Consider the following 22,586-nt stretch of genomic DNA (forward strand, 5'->3'; position numbering starts at 1 on the left):
GCAACCTAAAGTAACACAGCTATAATTAAAACTATCATCATCATTTAAACCAAGATTTAAAAATAATCAGTTCTACCTACTCTTTAAAAAAAAAAAAAAAAAAGATTTATTTATTTATTTATTTATTTAAAAGTCAGAGTTACACAGAGAGATAAGGAGAGGCAGAGAGAAAGAGAGAAAGAGGTCTTCCATCCACTGGTTCACTCCCCAGTGGGCCACAACGGACGGAGCTGTGCTGATCCAAAGCCAGGAGCCAGGAGCCAGGAGCTTCTTCTGGGTCTCCCATGTAGATGCAGGGGCCAAGGACTTGGGCCATCTTCTACTGCTTTCCCAGGCCATAGCAGAGAGCTGGATTGGAAGAGGAGCAGCTGGGATTCAATTAGTGCCCATATGGGATGCCAGCACTGCAGGTGACAGCTTTACCAGGTATACCACAGTGCCGGTCCCAGTTTTACCAATTTCTTCTGTTAGGTCTTCCCACTTACTGGATGGACAGATGTAGGCAATAAAGTCCTCCGTGGAGCTGACATTGTGGCGCAACAGGTTAAATCACCACTTGAGATGCCAGCATCCAGTATCAGAGTGCTGGTTCAAGTCCTGGCTGTTCTGCTTCCAATCCAGCTGCCTACTAATGCACCTGGGAAAGTAGTGGATAATGGAACAGTTACTTTGGACTCTGCTACCCACGTGAGAGACAAGGATGGAGTTCCAGGCTCGTGGTTTCAGCCTGGCCCACACTGGGCTATAATGACCATTATGGGGATTGAACAATGGACGGAAAATCTATCTTACTCATACTTTGTCACTCTGACTTTTAAATAATTAAATCTTTTAAAAATAAAATATAGGGGCTGGCACTGTGGCGTAGCAGGTAAAGGTGCCACCTGCAGTGCTGGCATCCCATATGGGCGCCAGTTCAAGTCCTAGCTGCTCTATTTCTGATCCAGCTCTCTTCTGTGGCCTGGGAAAGCAGTAGAAGCTGGCTCAAGTCCTTGGGCCCCTGTACCCGTGTGGGAGACCCGGAAGAAGCTCCTGGACCCTGGTTTCGGATCAGCACAGCTTGCAGCCAACTGGGGAGTGAACCAGCAGATGGAAAACCTCTCTCTTCTGCCTCTCCTTCTCTCTCTGTGTAACTCTGACTCTCAAGTAAATAAATAAATCTATAAAAAATATATATATAAAGAAAAGCTCTCCAGTAACAGAAACTCTTTTACCTCTTATTCATTTAATATCTCTACTACCTCTATTGATGACTTCGAGGAAAGGTCCAAAGCCTAAGCTCCAAACCAAGACATCTCACAACCTGATCGAACAGAAGATGCCAGTAGGCTGTGTAAGCAGACAGACTTGCCAAAGTAAAGATGAGCAGGGCCCTTGCTCCACTATCTTCAGCTGTGAGCTTGGTCAAGTTACCTCTTTTTCCCTATCCTCAGTTTGAGGAAAATGTAAGAAAATTTACCTTGAATTTTAACATGTAATTAAATAATATAACATATAAGGATACTTCAAAAAATTCATGGAAAATGGAATTAAAAGATAAATTTTCATCCCAATAATTCTGAAATCCAGTCATAGAAGGTTTTTTATAGTATGCATTGTCTATGACCTTTTTGAAGACCTTGTCAATGCAGATTTCAAAATTTTTGGAACCAAAACAAACTTACCACTGAATTGTTTTTCCATGACCTTTTTGAAGCATTCCAGTACAAAGCACCTGGCATACGGTATGTGCCCAATAATCTTTGTCACCAGGAAATGCAAACTGACCATGACATCTCCCTGCTTTTGAAATCTTTTAAAGATGCTGTAGTCTTTAGGGTAAAATTCGAATCATTTCTCTCTCTGTCCTCCTCTCCCTAGTCAGAAGCACACTCTCCCTTGTCCTTTGGATTTCTAAACCATTCTGTCCAGACAGCTGCGATACTTACTAATTATACCTTACCGTTACTACAGGCTACAGCTTCTTTACAAACACAGTGTCTGATTACATTATTACACCTCTTTTTAGTGTGATTCCCAGCAAAGAGTAAGCATTATGTATTTTTTCTTTAAATTGAAACCATTACTTACTTTACTGTAGGGATAATATTCGGCTGAGGTTTTAATAACCGTAAACGATACCACATACATCTTCCATACACTTTTCTGATATTCTTTAAGCGAATTTGCTCTGTCAAGAAAGAAAAATAAGATGGGTTAAAACATATTCCACATGAAGGTAACACCAGAGTTAATACCATCCTAACCTTTATTACCATACTAATATTTTACTGGAACATGAAAGTACTGCTTATTCAAATAGCCTTTTAAAAATTCACAAGATAGGTTAAATTTTCTACCATTTAGAATAGCCATTTTGAAATACTTTATTCAACTACCAGACAACCATTTTTCATGTGAGAATTAAATAACTTCTTATTGAAAACACGGAAATTGTCCTGAAACCAAAATGTTTATAGTCACAAAATAATTTCTGAGAAGTTCACTACTCCATTCTTTTCTCTTACAGAAGGAAAAGTATAAAACAGTCAAAATTGGTTTATCAAAGAAGCTAATTAGAAATTACATTCTTCAAACATGAAAATAATTGCCTACCAAAAGATCTGCTAATCAAAAATCGAATTTAATCTACTTAACATATACAACCAACATAATTTGGAGATTTAACATAAAAATCAACTTTCAGTAAAAACAATAGCAGAGTAAAATTCAAAATCACAAATTCTAGGATGTGCACTGTGGTGCAGTGGTTAAGTAACCACTCGGTACACCCACATTCCTTTACCAGACTGCCTGGTTTCAAGTGACAGCTTCTCTTCTGCTTCTGCTTCAGCTTCCACAGGAGGCAGCCTGAAAGGGCTCAAATACTTAGGCCCCCACCAACCATCATGAAGAGACTCAGATGGAGTTCCAGAATCCTGGTTTTAACCTGGCCCAGCCCTAGTTGTTACAGGCATTTGGGAAGTGAATCAGCAGATTGAAGATCTCTCTGTCTCTGTCATCCTTTTAAATGAAATAAAATTTTTTTAAAAAATCATAAATTCTCATTATTCTATGTTAAATTGTTATCCAGAACCATAAAAAGTTAAGGCAAATTTATATAACAGTTGTGACAAAAACTATTATTTTAGTCACCAAGAAAATTATGTGAATCAATTAGACATCGAATCAAACCTAAATATCATGTGTTTTTGCTAAACTTATCACAATCACTTGGTTTGAATTATTCTCCCAAGTTTAAAAAAATAAAAATCTACTTCTCACAAGATGGTGTAAAAGGAAAGATGCCCCTGCTCACTGCAAGCCAAATCCAAATCCGAGAGCTCTGAAGTCCCAATCACAGAATAAGTTAGTTCCGCATGTCACCCACCCTTCAGTGGCCTAAGACACTGCAGCTCAAATATCCTCAGAAGAGCACCCTCTCCAGAAACAAGCTTGATAATGATGCTATCATCAAGATCTCCCTGACAAAAGAGCTAGTTGAAAAGACAATGACACACTTATGTTTATTATGGATGTCTAGATTAAATAGGAGCCAAATTACCACCCAATGCCTTTTAGTATAGAAATACAGATGTAGCTCTATATACACACATATATATTCCAGATCTTGGTTTCTAAATGGTATCTGCCAGTAACAAGAACCAGGAATCCCAATCTATTCTCCTAAAATCTTAACTGCAAAGAAGAATGACTTTACAGTAAGCAAGCATGACAGGTTGAATAATGGTCCACCCAAAAGGCCCACAGTCTAACACCTAGAATCTATTATTTTAAGTGGCAAGGGGACTAAATGTGACTAAATGAAGGATCCTGAAATAAGGAAATTATCCTAATGTGACTAATATAATCATAGTGGTACTTAGAGAGGCAGAAAGGTCAAGGGTCAAAGACAAAGGATATAATGAAACAGATATTGAGGAGGTGCTCTGTTTGAAGATGAGAGACATACCACAAGCCAAGGAATACAGGCCATCTTTGGAAGCAGAAAAAAGGAAGCAGATTCTACTGAGAAGCCTCCAGAAGGAACTATCCCCACCAACACTGTGGCTTCCACACTGTAAAACTGATTTTGAACTTCTGGTTTCCAAAACTGAAAGAGAATAAAAACTTTTTTTTTTTTTAAGATTTATTTATTTGAAAGGCAGAGTTAAAGAGAGGCAGAGACAGAGGGATAGAGGGAAAAAGGGAGAGGGAGAGGGGGCAGAGAGAGAGAGATCTTCCATCCACTGGAACTCCCCAAATGGCCGCAATTGCTGGAGCTGAACTGATCGGAAGCCAGAAGCTTCTTCTGAGACACACAGGTGCAGGAGCCTAAGGACTTGGGCCGCCTTCTACTGCCTTCCCAGGCCATAACAGAAAGCTGGATCGGAAGTGGAACAGCCAGAACTCGAACTGGCACCCATATGGGATACCGGCACTACAGGCGGCAGCTTTACCCTTTACGCCACAGTGCTGGCCCCTGAATTTTTTTTTTTAAGATGTATTTATTTATTTATTTATTTAGAAGGCAGAACTACAGAGAAGCAGAGGCAGAGAGAGAGAGAGAGAGATTCCATCATCTGGTTCACTCCCATGATGGCCACATCAGCCAGAGCTGAGCCAATTCGAAGCCAGGAGCCAGGAGCTTCTTCAGGTTTCTCACGTGAGTGCAGGGGCCCAAGGACTTAGGCCATCTTCTACTGCTTTCTCAGGCCATAGCAGAGAGCTGGACTGGAAGTAGAGCAGCCAGGACTCAAACTGGCATCCATATGGGATGCCAGCACTGCAGGCAGCAGCTTTACCTGCTATGCCATAGCACTGGCCCAAATCTGTTGTTTTAAGTCACTAAATTTGTAGTATTTGTTTTAACAACAAAATGACACTAATACTAACTAATCTGACAGTTACCACCTTAATCACATGTTCAATGAACATCACCAAAGAGCAAACTGAAATCATAGTAGAATGCAAAGAGAACACCACACACTCAGTTTTATGATACTAATGCCTAAGAAACAAAATCTGAAACTAATGACAACCTAAATTACAGTTCATTCTACTAAATTGGCCTGTAACATTTAAAGTCAAGAAAGACTGAAAAACTATTTTAGATTGAAGGAAACTAAAGAAACATGCCAACTAAAATATGATACATGATTCAGAACTGGATCTTTTGTTATAAAGGACATCATTGAGACAAGAGACAAAGCCAGAATGGGGTCTAACAATGAGATCACAGCAATATTAAATTTTCTAACTTTCATAAGGTTACATTATGAATACTTTTCAAAATACCACTTGCAATTTAATCTGTATTTCACTTAATTAAACCTTTACAGCCTATCATTTTCAAGAATAAAATCAAAGTTTGATAAGGTTTTATGTGAATAATGGTGATGTCTCCTTATGTACCAGACAGCTTGATCTATTTAAAGAAATGTTCTTGTAACATCCTTGGCCAAGAGAAGTATATGTGCTTTTCAGCACCCACAGTCTTACACAGTATGTACCTGCACCTTGTATGCCACACTCTTAACCTAAAAATGAAATCTTAACCTTTTAGCAGAATATTTAAGTCACTCACTAAGTATCACAGGGTATGTTTTGCATATTAACATAGTGGCATTTATTCGTCCAACACAACTAAATATTCATTGCAAATGGCATGCATTCCAAATCTCTGTACCCTGACCTCAAGTCAAAGTAACTATCACAAATCCTTCCAGATAAATTTTTAATAAGACATTTAGTATAGCAGTAAGTTCACTTATAAAATTTTTTTTTAGTTTATAGAATTACTGGTTTCATGGCTACTAAAAATTGTTTGGAATATCATTAACTAACAATGTAGTTTTTAAAGAAATGTTCCAGGGGCCAGCATTGTGGTGTAGTGGGTAAAGCTAACACCTGCAGTGCCAGCATCCCATATGGATGCCAGTTTGAGTCCCAGCTGCTTCACTTCTGATCCAGCTCCCTGCTAATGCACCTGAGAAAGCAGTGGAACATGGTCCAGGTACTTGGGGTCCTGCACCCACATGGGAGATCCCCCAAGACACTCCTGGCTTCAGCCTGGCCAAGCCCTGGCTGTTGCAGCCATTTGGGGAGTGATGGAAGATCTCTGTCTCTTCTCTTTGTAACTCTGACTTTCAAATAAATAAATCTTTAACCAAAAAAAAGAAAGAAAAGGAGGGAGGGAGGAAGGGAGGGAGGGAGGGAGGGAGGGAGGGAAGCGCTGTGACAGATCAAGTTTACGCCCTGGCGGAAGCGCCGGCATCCCATATGGGTGCCAGTTTGAGTCCTGGCTGCTCCTCTTCCAATCCAGCTCTCTGCTGTGGCCTGGGAAAGCAGTAGAAGATGGCCCAAGTCCTTGGCCCCTGCATCCACATGGGAGACCCAGAAGAAGCTCCTGGCTCCTGGCTTCGGATCAGCACAGCTCCAGCCGTTGCAGCCAATTGGAGAGCGAACCATCAGATGGAAGACCTCTCTCTCTCTCTCTGCCTCTCCTTTCTCTGTGTAACTCTGACTTTCAAATAAATAAATCAATCTTAAAAAAAATTTTTTAAAAAGAAAAGTAAAAAAAGTATACAGAAAACAGAAAATTCCAAGGTCATAAATCAATTTTTTTTTTTTTTGACAGAGTGGATAGTGAGAGAGAGAGACAGAGAGAAAGGTCTTCCTTTGCCGTTGGTTCACCCTCCAATGGCCGCCGTGGCCAGCGCACTGCGGCCGGCGCATCGCGCTGATCTGAAGCCAGGAGCCAGGTGCTTCTCCTGGTCTCCCATGCAGGTGCAGGGCCCAAGGACTTGGGCTATCCTCCACTGCACTCCCGGGCCACAGTAGAGAGCTGGCCTGGAAGAGGGGCAACCGGGACAGAATCCGGCGCCCTGACCTGGACTAGAACCTGGTGTGTTGGCACTGCAGGCGGAGGATTAGCATATTGAGCCACAGCGCCGGCCCATAAATCGATTTTGTAATTTAAAAAAAACCAGCACACTAGATCCTGACTGCTGTCAAGATCTGGCCTTTATAAAGTTGTTGGGACAGTCCAGGTTTGGCGTGAGGTTATTAAGATTGTGCTTCACAAGCTATATGGTGCTTTTGCTGAAACAGTTACACGGTCCTTTGCAAGGACAATCTGCCTGTCTGTAGCATAACTGAATGAACTCTTAGCAACATATCCAGAGAACCCATAAGAGCTGGAAGAATGTCAGCCAAATCTGACGTTTTCATACTTGCTTGTCTGTTTACCAGAAAAGAAAAATCATGTATCTTCTTGTAGACGTCCAATTTGGCATCTAAAATTTTTCATCAAAAGTTTGAAGACCCGTTGAGGGTATCATTTCTGACCAAAAACAAAAAACAAACAAAAAAAAAAAAACCTGACATTTTAAAATAAAATAGTTCCATTGCTCTTAAATGTTTTACACAAAATTTTAAAAGCCATCACAATTTCAAACCCAACATCATTCATTCATTAACAAAAATTCAGAAATAAGCCTGTAATTTTGCTCTCCCAAATAATTTTATTCTGATGGAATATATTTCTATCCTGGTACAACATCTCTTTTACTCCTAAAACATATTTATTAAATTTATTATTTTGGGGGCAAACATTCAACCTAGCAGTTAAGACACAGGTTAAGATGTCCATGGCTGGCTGGCATCGCGGCTCAATAGGCTAATTCCGCCTGCAGCGCCGACACCCTGGGTTCTAGTCCCATTTAGGGCGCAGGATTCTGTCCTGGTTGCTCCTCTTCCAATCCAGCTCCCTGCTGTGGCCCGGGAAGGCAGTGGAGGATGGCCAAGTGCTTGGGCCCTGCACTCGCATGGGAGACCAGGAGAAGCACCTGGCTCCTGGCTTTCAGATCAGCGCAGCGCGCCGGCCGTAGCGGCCAGAACCAACGGAAGGAAGACCTTTCTCTCTGTCTCTCTCTTCCTCAGTGTCTAATTCTGCCTGTCAAAAAAAAAAAAAAAAGATGTCCATGGCTTACATCAGAATATCTGAGTCACACCTGGCTTTGGCTCCTGAGTCCAGCTTCCTGCCAATGCAGACCCTGGGAGATGGTGGTGACAGATCAGGTTAATTGGGTTCCTGCCAATTACTTAGATTGAGTTCCTGGCTTTCAGCTTTGCCTAGGCCCAGACCCAGCCCACTGTAAGCATCTGAAGATTGAACAAGTAAATGAGAACTCTGATTCTCTCTCTCTCTCTCTCTCTCTCTCACACACACACACACACACTCATAAATAAAAACTGAAAACATATTTTGATTCCCTATGACTATAAAATATTCTCCACATACTTATTAATTTATTTAAAAGAATGTATGTGACAGAGAAAGAGAAGTCCATCTACTGGTTCATTCTCCAAATGACCACAACAGCCAGAGCTGGGTCAGGCTGAAGCCAGGAGCCAGAAACCTGAGTCACCTATGTGGGTGGCATAGACTGACATAGTCAAGCCACCATCTGCTGTTCCCCAGGCACATTAGCAAGGAGCTGGATCAGAAGCAGAGTTGCTGGGACTCTAACTGGTACTCGAATATGGGATAGGTGTCCCAAGCAGCACTTGACCCTTTGTACCACAACACTTGCCCCTCCCCTCCCATACTTTGTTTCAAAATTAGTCACACCATCAGATACACTGAAAGAACATTACAATGAACAATATTCACTCGAATTCACCAGTTATTAACAGGTTGTCACTCTTGGCTTTCTCTCAATTTCCTTTTTCCCTTTTCCTCTCATTTTCATCTGAACTATTTTACATTAAGCTGCAGACATCAATATGATTCACTTCTAAATGTTCTGGGTACGTATCATCAAAGAATATCAGTAACCAAGTCTATCATATTCAACTTTAGCACCCATAAATTCTTTTACACTGATACTATGTTTTCTGGGTGGTATCAAAACACACAAATATAAACAAATTATTAAAATAAATTTAAACTATGTGTATGTTTTCACTTTTAAGACATTTGCAAATACTCCACATATCCAAAAAGAGATCAAAAACTAAATATGGGGCCATCGCTGTGGCATAGTGGGTAAAGCCACCACCTGCAGTGCCAGAATTTCATATGGGTGCCAGTTCAAGACTCAGCTGCTCCACTTCCAATCCAGCTCTCTGCTATGGCCTGGGAAAGCAGTTGAAGATGGCCTGAGTGCTTGGACCCCTGCACTTGTGTGCGAGACCCAGAGGAAGCTCCTGGCTCCTGGCTCCATATGGGCTCAGCTCCAGCCATTGTGACCATCTGGGGAGTGAGCCAGAGGATGGAAGACCTTCTCTCTCTGCTTCTGCCTCTCTGTAACTCTACCTTTCAAATAAATATTTAAAAAAAAAAAAAATCCAAATACTAAAACTTACTTTTTAATATCTTTATTTTCATTTTACTTAAAAGGCAGAAAGAGAAATACAAAGAGAGATCTTCCACCCACTGGTTCACTCCCCAAATGCTTACAACAGCCAGGGCTGGGCCAGGCCAAAGCCAAGAGCCTACTATGTCCAGGGATGTACATTACCAAGGGGTGGGACTGAAGTAGCTGTGATCAGGGCTTGAACCAGAGAATCCAATTTGGGATGAAGGCATCCACACCAAACACATACCCTAAAATTTACATTTTTAATTAAAAGTATAGAGGCAGGACTGGTGTTGTACTACAACACCAGTCGCTTGCGACACCAGCTTGCCATACTGGAGTGGTAGTTCAAGTCTCATCTGCTCCACTGCTGATACATCTCTCTGCTAATATGCCTAGGAAGACAGTACAAAATGGCCGAAGTACTTGGGCCCGTCACCCATGTAGGAGACCAGGACTGAATCCTTGGCTCCTGGCTTTAGCATGGCCCACACCTGGTTATTGCAGCCAGGGAGTGAAGAAGTAGATGGAACATCCTCTCTCTCTCTCTCTCTCTCTCTCTCTAACTCAGCCTTTCAAATAAAGAATCTTAAATAATAATAACAATAATAATAACAAAAAAAAATACAGAGGTGGGTGCTATTGGTTAGAGCCACTTGGCACGTTGTGAGCTCCAGCTCCGCGCCCCACTCCAGTTTCCTACTGATGTGCACCCTTGGAGGCAGCAGGTGATGAGTCAGAGTTGGGGTCTTAGAAACCACAAGGGAGACTCAGACTGAGTTCCTGATTCCTGGTTTTGACCTGGCCCAGCTCTGGCTGTTGTGGGCATGTGTAGAAGACAGGAGATAAATTTTAAGCTATTTTTAATGATATAAAAAGTACACTTTTGTGAATATTGAACACTTGATAAAACAGTTTTTTCTTACTTCAAGTATATCTTGTCAAAAAAAAAATGGTGAGATTAACTAATTCAACTCACAAAAATTCTACACTGCAGAAATCTAATTGGCAAAGGAGTGCTCACTGTTAAATTAATCAACGAAATCAAAATATCATGAAAAGTCTGACTTCATTTTTCACTGACAATAAATACATCAATATATATTTTGATTTTTAAGGATTACAAAAACCAATGAGAAATTTCAGAACATGCCTGTATATAGGTACTAAAACTAATAAATCCAAATAACAGATACATAATTTATTTCACTGTAAACTATTTTTTAAGACTTACTTTATTTGAAAGGCAAAGTGACAGAGAGATGGAAAGGCAGAGACAGAAAAAGATCTTCCATTCGCTGGTTCACTCCCAAATGGCCACTGAAGCCAGGAGTCTAGAACTCCATTCAGATCCCCAATGTGGGTGGAAATGGCCCAAGTACTTTGGCCGTCTTCTTTCCACTTTCTTCTCAGGCACATTAGTAGGAAGCTGGATCAAAGGAGACTTGAACCATTGTGAAGGGACTTGAACCAGTGTTCCAATATGGGATGTTGGCATGGCAAGCAGTAGCTTAACTCACCATGCCACAACACTGGCCCCTCAATATAAACTATTAAAAGAAAATGATGTACAATTTCTATTCCCAAAATGTTAAGATTCTTAAATCCCTAGGGACCTAAGAAAATAGTAACAAAAATCAGAAAATCATATGCAATAGTCCCAAAAGTCTAAAAGACATACATGAACTTTCTAGCTACACAAAGTTTCTCTGAATCTAGTCAAGATGCCAGGTACTTTACAAACAGCATGGAATGAGGTAGGCGTTGTGGCATAGCTGGTAAAGACACCATCTGTGACACTGGCATCTCTTAAAGATGCCAGTTTGTGTCCTGACTATACCATTTTTGATCCAGCTCCCTGTTAATGGCCTGAGAAAAGCAGTGCAGAGTGGCCCAGTGCTTAGGCCCCTGCTACCCATGTGGGAAGACCTGGAAGAAGCTCCCTGGCCATTGTGGTCATCTAGAGAGTGAACCAGCAGATGGAAGATCTCTCTTTCTTTTTCTCCCCTTCCCCAAATCTGCCTTCAAATAAATAAATAAACCTTAAAAAATAAAAAAGTCATGGAAATTACATATTGTGAAAAAAACTATGCATGGATTTCAAAAAAAAAAATTTTAAGATTTATTTATTTATTTGAAGTCAATTAGAGAGAGAGGAGATATAGAGAGATCTTCCATCCACTGGTTCACTCCCCAAATGGCCTCAATGGCCGGGGCTGGGCCAAGCCAAAGCCAGGAGCCAGAGCTTCATCCGGGTCTCCCGAGTGCAGACAGGAGCCCTAGCACTTGGACCATCTTCCACTGTTTTCCCAGGCACATTAGCAGAGAGCTGGATTGGAAGCGGAACAGTCAGGACTTGAACCGGTGCCCATAGAGATGCTTGCCAGTACTGCAGATGGTAGCTTAACCCACTACACCACAGTGCTGGCCTTTCAAAAAAATTTTGTGCCAAATAAACTTATCTTTCAATTCCATTTTTCATAAACTCTTTCAAGTACCTTCATATTATCTTCCTATGGTAAAACTGGCTCACTTATTTGGACAATTTTGTAGCTTTATTTATTTATTTATTTTTTTCTGACAGAGTGGACAGTGAGAGAGAGAGACAGAGAGAAAGGTCTTCCTTTTGCCGTTGGTTCACCCTCCAATGGCTGCCGCCGCGGTAGCGCGCTGCGGCCGGCGCACCACGCTGATCCGATGGCAGGAGCCAGGTGCTTCTCCTGGTCTCCCATGGGGTGCAGGGCCCAAGCACTTGGGCCATCCTCCACTGCACTCCCGGGCCACAGCAGAGAGCTGGCCTGGAAGAGGGGCAACCGGGACAGGATCGGTGCCCAGACCGGGACTAGAACCCAGTGTGCCGGCGCCGCAAGGCAGAGGATTAGCCTAGTGAGCCACGGCGCCAGCCTATTAATGTTTTTAAAAACAAGAAAAACACTAATAGTAGTTTGTTTCCCAGAATGTTTCAAAATACGAAAGGCGTGAGTATGATAATTTCAAAGTACAAACTTGAGAATTGCCACTCTAGAATACCAAAAATAAAAGTGACAGTCATCCTAATCACAAAGGAGTAACAAATTAAAGGTTCTGTTACATCATCAACATGAATTTGACACTTAGCCAATTCAGAACCAGTTGGACTTGGAAGAGACAGAGGCTTCACTACATACTATTCAGCATTCCCACCACACAGCACATAGATTATCTAAATTGGAAAATTTAAGGAAATCTGCGTTCATCTGCCATCTATACTCTGTGCATACTCTGGCAATGGAAAAGGAAACTCAAAAGACAACTGAAAAGTTTTTTGAACTTAAAAAAAAAATTAGAGCAGAACTATCTCACAACCAAAGTTCACAGCCCTCAAGAATACGTAGGCAGTGTTAAGTGCCAACAAAAACAAACCAAGTGGTTTAAACACATCTAGGGCTATTCAGTCTTCCAAAGCTGGTACTTGACTGGACAGAAGCACAAAATTACATTGTATGCTTACCTACCTCAATGTTCTTTTCCTTTTACGGTACTGAAACAAGTACTATGCAGAATTTTTCAACCTGGCCCCCACTGATAGTTTGGAATACCTGTATTACATAGTTTGTTGTGGAGGGCTGCTCTGTACATTACAGGAAGTAGAGGAGCAAGATGGTCTCTATCCACTAGGTGCCAAAAACCACCTTCTCAGTGGAGACAATGAAATACACTGCCGGGACCGGCGCCGTGCGCAGTAGGTTAATCCTCCACCTGTGGCGCTGGCATCCCATATGGGCACTGGTTCTAGTCCCAGCTGCTCATCTTCCAATCCAGCTCTCTGCTGTAGCCTGGGAAGGCAGATGGCCCAAGTCCTTGGGCCCCTGTACCCACATGGGAGAACAGGAAGAAACACCTGGCTCCTGGCTTCGGATCGGCACAGTTCCGGCCGTTGTGGCCATTTGGGGAGTAAACCAGTGGAAGGAAGACCTTTCTCTCTATCTCTCCCTCTCACTGTCTGTAACTCTATCTCTCAAATAAATAAATATTAAAAAAAAAAAAAAACAGCAAAAGCAAATGAGCAGATGGAAGACCTTTCTCTGTCTCCTCTTCTTTCTGTGTGTAACTCTGCCTCTCAAATACATAAATAAAATCTTTAAAAAGAAAAAAAAAATAAAGAAAATAGCTCTGGTGATGACAAAGATACTGAGGTCAAATACACGAGGAATTTGAAAATAAGTTTCCTGAAATGTAAGGGATTAAAATTGTACTGCTAAAGTACAGTTGTAGGAAGCCAACACTGTGGCACAGTGAGTTAAAGCCCCAGTTTGCAGTGCAGGCATCCCATATGGGTGCCTGTTTGAGTCCTGGCAGCTCCATTTCCAACCCAGCTTCCTGCTAATGTGCCTGGGAAAGCAGCAGAAGATGGCCCAAGTCCTTGGATGGAGTTCCAGGCTCCTGGCCTAGGATTGGTCCAGCCACACTCATGGCAGCCATTTGGGGAGCAGATGGAAGACCTCTCTCACTCTCTCTCTCTCTCTGCCTCTCCTTCTCTGTGTAACTCTGACTTTCAAATAAATAAATAAATCTTTAAAAAAAAAAACAAAAAAAAAAAGACAGCTGTGGGCTGCTTCAGTCAAGGTCTTCAAGAATTTCCATAGTGTGTTGATAGCTAGTACTTCTTTCTATTTCAGCAGTTGCCTAAGTGATAGTTTGTCATAGAGCAGAACAAGATATACAAAAGCCAGCGTAAGCATAGTATGCTATAATGTACCAGTGTTTAAACTGAGAGATGATAACATGAGGCTGAAGCTTGTGTGAAGATGGCATTAGCTGGGGTGGATATTTGACACAGCAGTTAAGATGCCACTTAGTATGCCTGTATCCCGTAACAAAGAGGCTGCCTATGAGTACCAGCTCCATTCCCAATTCCAGCTTCCTGGTGATGGAATTGGGTACCTGCCATCCAAGTGGGAGATCCAGACTGTTTCCAGCTCCCAGATTCAGCACTAGCTTAGGCCCCAGTGGGGACATTGCAGGCATTTGGAGAACAAACCAGTAGATGGAGGTTTGCAGGAAAAAAAAAAAAAATCTCTCTTTCTGTCTTCCAGATAACTTTTTTAAAATTTTTTTAAAGATGACATTAGCTGAAATTTTCAAAGTCCTAAACATTTCTCTTTTTAGAAACTCACTGTAAATATCACTCAGTGAAGGGCTAGCCTTGTGATGAAGCAGGTAAAGCTACCTGCTGCTATACCAGCAATCCCACACGGGTGCAGGTTTGTGTCCCAATTGTTCCACTTCTGATCCAGCTCCCAGCTCATGGCCTGGGAAAAGCAGGGGAAGATGGCCCAAGTGTTTGGGTTCCTGCCACCCAGGTGGGAGACCCAGATGAAGTTCAACGGGCCAGAGCGGCCCGTTGTAGCAATCTGGAAGAATGACTCAGCAAATGAAAGATCTCTTCCTCCCTCTTTCTGTCTCTCCATATATATATCCATATCTATATATCCCTATATATATCTATATATAACAACTCTGACTACTATTAACTAAATATTATATCATATTACACCCACCATCCTATAATTAGACATATAAATTGTTACTAACTTTTTGTTGTTTTTTTTTTTAAAAAAAAAGGAGTACCTTTGGTCTTGTATTTAGAACACTATATCCCTTACAACCCAGTACCAGAGGTGGAATTTCTAGGTTTGAGAATTCCAACATTTTTAGTGTTCCTTTCTTATTTTTTTAAAAGATTTTATTTATTTGAGTGGCAGAGTTACAGACAGTGAGAGGGAGAGACAGAGAGAAGTCTTCCATCTGCTGATTCACACCCTAGATGGCTGCAACGGCCGGAGCTGCGCCAATCAAAAGCAGGAACCAGGAGCTTCTTCTGGGTCTCCTATGCAGGTGCAGGAGCCCAAGAACTTGGGCCATCTTCTACTGCTTTCCCAGGACATAGCAGAGAGCTGCATAAGAAAAGGAGTAGCCGGGAACAGAGCCAGTACCCATATGAGATGCCTGCACTGCAGGCGACAGCTTTACCCACTATGCCACAACGCTGGCCCCAGCGCTCCTTTCTTATTCCTCATCACTGTATCAATCATCCCTCAGTAACCAGTACTAAAATCTGTAGCTGCTCAAGTCCTCTATATAAAATATACAATATTTACATATAACCTACAAACACCCGCACGCAAACTTTATTTTAAAAAAAGATTTATGGGGCCAGCACTGTGGCATAGCAGGTAAAGCCATCGTCATATGGTCGCCAATTCTAGACCCAGTTGCTCCACTTCTGATCCAGCTCTCTGCTATGGCCTAGGAAAGCAGTGGAGGATGGCCCAAGCGCCTGGGCCCGGGAACCTGTGTGGGAGAACCGGAAGAAGCTCCTGGCTCCTGGCTTTGGACCAGCGCAGCTCCAGCCGCTCTGGCCAGGGGAAGTGAACCAGCGGATGGAAGACCCCTCCCCTCGCCTCTCTGTATCTCTTCCTTTCAAATAAATAAATAAACCTTTAAAAAAATATATTTATTTGGAAGGCAGAGTTACAGAGAAAGAGAGGGAGAGACAGAGACAGAGAGAGAGAGAGAGATCTTCTACCCGTTTGGGATGCCAGCATTGCAGACAGTGGCTTAACCTGCTACGTCACAATACTCACCCTCTCACGTATACTTTAAACCATCCCTAGATTACTTATAATACCTGATATAATGTAAATGCTATATAAATAGTTGTTATACTGTGTTGTCTAGGGAATAATGACAATCAAAAAGTCTGTACGCCATTTCTGTGCATCTATGTTCAGCCTGCAGTTGGCTGACTCTAGATGCAGTCACAGGGGCTAACTGCACATGCGCTGCAGTTTGCACACGACACCACCATTCTTCAGCAGGAATAGTAAAGTCAATTTTGACTCCTCTGCACTCAGGCTCTTAAGGGGAAAGACTGTATCTCAACCATAAATGACTGCCCCTCTTTCTTTCCATGTGCCTGGAATATCATAGTCACTATTTGTAAATATTTGTAGAGAATGACAGACTCCTTTATTCAACATACACTTTGTACCTACTATGTATCAGACTTTTCTGGAACTAAGAGCACAGCAGAAAACAAAACAAAAACCCCTACTCTCATAGACCATAAAGTATTCCAGTAGAAGAAACAGCAATAAATTAAATGAGTAAATTGCATAGAAATTTCACATTTTTAACATGATATTTAAGGACGGCATCACTGAGAAACTGTATTTGGATAAAGACAATGGAGATGGAGGAGGTAATTTGGCTATCTGGAGGAAAATCACTCCAGGCAAAGGTGAGACAGGATAGAAACAGCACTTAATTCACAAAATCAAAATTCTGCCAACCCAACCATGTATCCATTTGCCCAACTGCATCCATGGGCTGCCCCACCCAACACCCAGCCAATTGGGAATAAGAAGCTCCTAAGCCTTGACAGTAAGGCCCCCTCTGCCCTGACAGAGATCTTCCCGACCTAGCACACACGCCCAGGAGAGCCCAATGTGACTGACGTGACCTTCCTGGGGAGGCAATAGTAAGCGACACTGCCATTTTGGTCGTGTCATGTGCAAGAGGTACAACAGGACCTGCACAAACCACTGAGCAAATGGCAAACTGTGCCCAGGGGGTAAGTCAAAAACCTAGAGGACGCTGCCTCAACCTCCCCAACCCAATAAAAACCCTGCCCAGCTCTCTTTGAAGAGCGAGTGTGTCAAAGAACCTTGGGTGGATAAAAACAGGAAAAACAACACTTTGAGGGTCTGAGGGAAGGCATGTACCTCTATTACCTCTACTTAGTTAACTCCAACAGAGGCTGGTGTGGCTGTCAATAAACCAGATAGTAACTGGTAGTGGAGTGATGAAAAACAGACCAGATGTAGTATGTTTTTCTAGGATTTATTAGTTTGTATACAAGGCAGAGTGACTGGGAGGAGGGAGACAGAGATCTTCCATCTGCTGCTTCACTCCCCAGATGACTACACAGCCAGCGCTGGGCCAGACTGAGGCCAATAGCCAAGAACCCCATCCTGGTCTCCCGTATAGGTGAGAGACCAAGTACCTGGGCCATCGTCCACTGTCTCCTCAGGCACATTAGCAGGAAGCTGGATCAGGCAGAAGTTGAGTGCCTGATATGGAAAACCTTGGATATGGGATGCCGCTGTCACAAGAAGTGACTTCACCCTCTGTGCCACAACACCAGCCGCTGAATATAGTATTTTAAAGGTAAAGCCAACAGTCTGTAAGAAAAGTATGAGTCAAGAAAAATTACAAGGGGCTGGCACTGTGGTACAGCGGGTTAAAGCCCTGGCCTGAAGTGCCGGCCTCCCATATGGGTGCCGGTTCTAGTCCCAGCTGCTCCTCTTCCAATCCAGCTCTCTGCTGTGGCTTGGGAAAGCAGTAGAAGATGGCACAAGTCCTTGGGCTCCTGTACCCACGTAGGAGACCAGAAGCTCCTGGCTCCTGCCTTTAGATCGGCACAGCTCTGACCACTGTGGCCATTTGGGGAGTGAACCAGCGGGTGGAAGACCTCTCTCTTTGTCTCTATCTCTCTTTGTAACTCTTTCAAATAAAATAAAATAAATCTTCAAAAAAGAAAGAAAGAAAGAAAGAAAGAAAGAAAGAAAGAAAGAAAGAAAGAAAGAAAGGAAGGAAGGAAGGAAGGAAGGAAGGAAGGAAGGAAGGAAGGAAAATCCCAAGGCTTTTTGCCTGAAAAGAGTTGTTACTAAGCTATACTCTTTCGGTCAGGACTGGGAGGTGAAAGGAAAGAAATGTCAATTTTGTGCCCATCAAGATTAAGAAAGACCAGATGTCCAAATGCGAATGTGGATTAGGCACCAATACACAAGCCATAGTTCAAGGAAGGAGGTCTAGACTGGAAATAGAAATTTCGAAGTCCTCATCATATAAGTGGTCTTCAAAAAGTTCCAAGAAAAGGCACATTATGAAAAAAACACATCAATTTCAAATATTCTTGCACTAAAATAAACATCTTTGAATTCCATTTTTCCAATCTTTTAAGTACCCTCAGAGACAACAGCTAAAAGCTTTTAGACTGCAATGATCACCAAAGCAGTTAAGTGTAGATGGAGAAGTCAAGAATTCAGTCTTGAGGAATTCTATTATGAGGCCCTCACTACTATGCTCAGCAAGTTACCCCATATTCTATCTATACATCTATGGCAAGCTGATTTCAGACAAAAATACAAAGCCACTACATGGGGAAAGAACACTCTTCAGTAGTGCTGGTTTGCAAACCGAAAACAATGAATTTGGACCCCTCCCTCATTGTATCTTATACAAAAATTAGCTCAAAGTAGATCAAATACCTAAATATAACAGTTAAAACCATAAATCTCTTAGAACACACCATGAGGATAAATTTCCATTTACTTAAGAGTTGGCAACAGATTCAGAGATATGACACCAAAAGCATAAGCAACAAAAGAAAGGTAAATTTAATTTCAGCAGTATTAAATACTTTTGGCTTTTAGTTCAAAGGACATTATCAAGAAAGTAAAAAAGCAATTCATAGAATGGGAGAAAATATTTGCAAATCATATATCTAGTAAGGGATTCATAGCAAGAATACATAAAGAATTCCTATAAGTCAGCAAGAAAAAGATAAACCACCCAATCAAAAAACAGGCAAATGGAGTGGATGTTTGCTCTAGAAGTTAAGATGCCAATTAAGACATCTCAGCCATCGTGGAATGCCTGAATTCAATTCTCAGCTCTGGTTCCTGATTCCAACTTCCTGGAAGACAGATCAGGCTCAAGAAGTTGGTTTCCTACCACCCACCTGGGAGACCTGAATTGAGTTCCTGGTTCCTAGATTTAGCCTGGCCCACTTCTGGCCACTGTGGGCATTTGGGGAGCTCACTAACTAAAGGGAGCTCTGTCTGTCTCTGTCTCTGCCACTCAAATACATTTTAATTTTTTTTTAATTCTTTTTAAAACAGACAACAGATTTGAATAGAAATTTCCCCCAAGAACTTCAACAAATGGTCAATAACCACAAACCATAATGAAACCATTTCAAATCTAGTAGGAAAGTTACAATTTTTTTATAGAAAATACATATTGATGATATGTGGAAACTGGAACCCTCATACACTGCTGCTAAGAGTATAAAAGGTGCAGCCACTGTGGGAAATAGTTTGGGAGTTCCTCAACAAGCTAAACAGAATTACCATGAGACCCAACAATTCCAGTCCTAAAAACATGCTCAAAAGAATTGCCATGAAGGATTCAAACAGATACTGTATGCTAATGCTCACTGCAGCATTATTCAAAACAGCTGAAGGGCAACAGCCCAAATGTTCATCAACAGATAAACAAAATGTGGTGGATCCAACAATGGAATGTTACTGGGCCATAAAAAGAATAAAGTTTTGATACACGCTACAATGTGACTGAACGCTGAAATTATGCTAAGTGAAATGTCAGACACAAAAGAACAAATCTAAGATTCTTAGAAACAAAAGGTTCTTTGTGGTTTAACTCTGCTTTTTTGGCCTTTCTCACATTTTTTTCACCCTATGAACCCTGGCTCCAACTGACTCAATCAATGCCTTGAACATATTACATGCTTCCTCGTCTCTACACTTCCACTCAGGCTCTTTGCACTATCCTCTGTCCTCCACCCCCACAATTCTACTCATTAAAATCTTTCCTCATCCTAAAGCCTAAATCCACTTATACTACAAAACCTTTCCTAATGTCTAGATCCCCATTATTATCCCAATTAGGTACAAATATTTATCCAACTAATTTCCACAGCACTTGTTTTTACTTCTCTTGCATGTTTTTTTCTGATTCTGTATATAATTCATGGATTTGTCTAATCCTAATCCTCCATACCCTACCCACATTACAACAAGACTATATTTTTTTTTTAAAGATTTATTTATTTATTTGAAAGTCAGAGTTAGAGAGACAGAAGGAGAGGCAGAAAGAGAGAGGTGTTCCATCCACTGGTTCACTCCCCAACTGGCTGCAACTGCAGGAGCTGCACCGATCCAAAGCCAGGAGCCAGGATCTTCTTCCAGGTCTCCCAAACGGTTGCAGGGGCCAAAGGAACCAAGCCATCTTCCATTGCTTTCCCAGGCCACAGCAGAGAGCTGGATCTTGAACCAGCGCCCACGTGGGATGTCGGCACTGCAGGCGGAGGCTTAACCCACTACACCACAGCGCTGGCCCCAGCTATATTTATATTGCATTCAACTTGTATCACCTGCTGTACCTCGTACAGTGAATGCTAAGTACCAGATTTAAATATACAAACGAAATCTAAAGCAGAAGAGATTTATAACAGACACAAGAAAACTCCTTCATCCTTACTGACACACAATTCCAAGATGTAAGAAACATCTTTTTAAGAGAATTAACTAACTAGACCTTTCAAGAATGCAGTGGTGGGGCTGGCGTTGTGGCATAGGGAGTTAAGCGGCCACTTGTGATGCCGACATCCAATATGAGTGCTGGTTTGAGCACTGACTGTTCTCCATTTCCAATCCAACTCCCTGTTAATGCACCTGAGAAGGCAGCAGAGGATGGCCCAGATACTCGGGCCCTTGCACCCTCATGACCTGGCCCAGTCTAGTTCTGGCACTGCAGTCATTTGGGGGTGAACCACAAATGGAAAATCTCTTTCTCTGTTTCTGTAACTCTACCTTTCAAATAAACAAATCTTTGGAGAAAAAAAAAACGAATGCAATGATGACATGGTATAGCAACATTTCTCATCAATAAAATCTGGTAATAAGAAACATTTTTAAAAGGAAATCCAAGAATATGGATATATTTGTAATGACCTTTGTGTCTGAATAAAAGGTATGACTAAAGGAATAAACACCTGAGGGGTTAATCCTCCGCCTGTGGCATTGGCATCCCATATGGGCGCAGGGTTCTAGTCCTGGTTGCTCCTCTTCCAGTCTCTGCTGTGGACCAGGAGGGCAGTGGAGGATGGCCCAAGTGCTTGGGCCCCTGCACCCACATGGGAGACCAGGAGGAAGCACCCAGCTCCTGGCTTTGGACTGGCGAGGCGCCATCTGTCGCAGCCATTTGGAGAGTGAACCAATGGAAGGAAGACCTTTCTCTGTCTCACTCTCTCACTGTCTATAACTCTACCTGTCAAATTAAAAAAAAAAAAAAAAAAGGAATAAACACCTGAAAAAATGAAAATAAACCTTTTTTATTTCTTAGGTTCTCCTAAGACCAAGCAGCTATGCAACATGACCTTTAAATAAAATCAAATTTACATAATATAGTTACTAATCCTTGTTTGTCACCACACCTATAAATTCTAAATGTAGTACTATTATTCTTTCTGCCACCAAGTTCCCAGCTGGTTTCCTCTGTGTGGGATGTAAGTGCCTATATACATGTCTGATATCCTTCTCTGTCAAGACAGAACACAGAGGGAATGGGTTTTTTTAAGATAATAACTCAAACTTTTCTTAATCTCTAATATTCCTTGAAGAACTAAAGTCTTAGCAATACCATGCACCCCTACATGTGAACATTCATAAAAATACACTACTTGGAACACAAAGCTGAAACTCATTTTTTCAAACAATTTTTTTTTATATGTAATCTGGGTTACACTTTTCTTTTTTAAAAAAGATTTATTTGAAAAGCAGAGAGAGAGAGAGACAAAGGGGAAGAGACACAGAAAGATCAACCTTCTACCTTCTGGTTTACTCCCAGAAGGTCACAAGAGCCAGCGGTAGACCAGGTAGAAACCAGGAGCCAGGAACTCCATCCCGATCTCCTATATGTGTGGCAGGGGCCCAAGTTCATGGGTCATCTTCCCCTGCCTTCCCAGGCACATTGGCAGAAGCTGGAATGGAAGCAGAGCAGCTGGGACTCAAACCAGTGCTCTGAGGTGTGTCCCAAGAACCAGCTTAACCTGCTCAACTACAATGCCAGTCTCCTACTCAGTAAGAGATAAGATAATCAATCATACTATTAAACATAAATAAATAAATAAATGTCATCCTCCATCCTTAAGCCCAAAACTGTTCAATTACCAATTAGCTTTTAAGGGGTAGAAATAAATAAAGGGGCCGGTTTGTGTTGCAGCGGATCAAGCCACCAACAGCAACACTGGCATCCTAGTTGTTCTGCTTCCAGTCCAGTTCCCTGCTAATGCACCTGGGAGGGCAGAAGATGGCCCAAGTATTTGAGCCCCTGCCATACATGTGGGAGACTGAGATGGAGTTTCAGGCTCCCGCCATGGCCTGGCCCAGCCCT

General features: G+C 42.0%; 1 protein-coding gene across 1 annotated transcript in view; it reads right to left on the reverse strand.

The window, feature by feature from the left end:
- SEC63 (SEC63 homolog, protein translocation regulator) overlaps nucleotides 1–22,586 on the reverse strand; it is an 86,847-nt gene that overhangs the window by 49,882 nt on the left and 14,379 nt on the right. The window contains exon 2 of the mRNA XM_062186577.1: nucleotides 2,071–2,170. Within this exon, the coding sequence (XP_062042561.1) occupies nucleotides 2,071–2,170 (100 nt within the window). The remainder of the gene's footprint in view (nucleotides 1–2,070; nucleotides 2,171–22,586) is intronic.

Source organism: Lepus europaeus, chromosome 3 (assembly GCF_033115175.1).
Source record: "Lepus europaeus isolate LE1 chromosome 3, mLepTim1.pri, whole genome shotgun sequence".
NCBI lineage: Eukaryota > Metazoa > Chordata > Mammalia > Lagomorpha > Leporidae > Lepus > Lepus europaeus.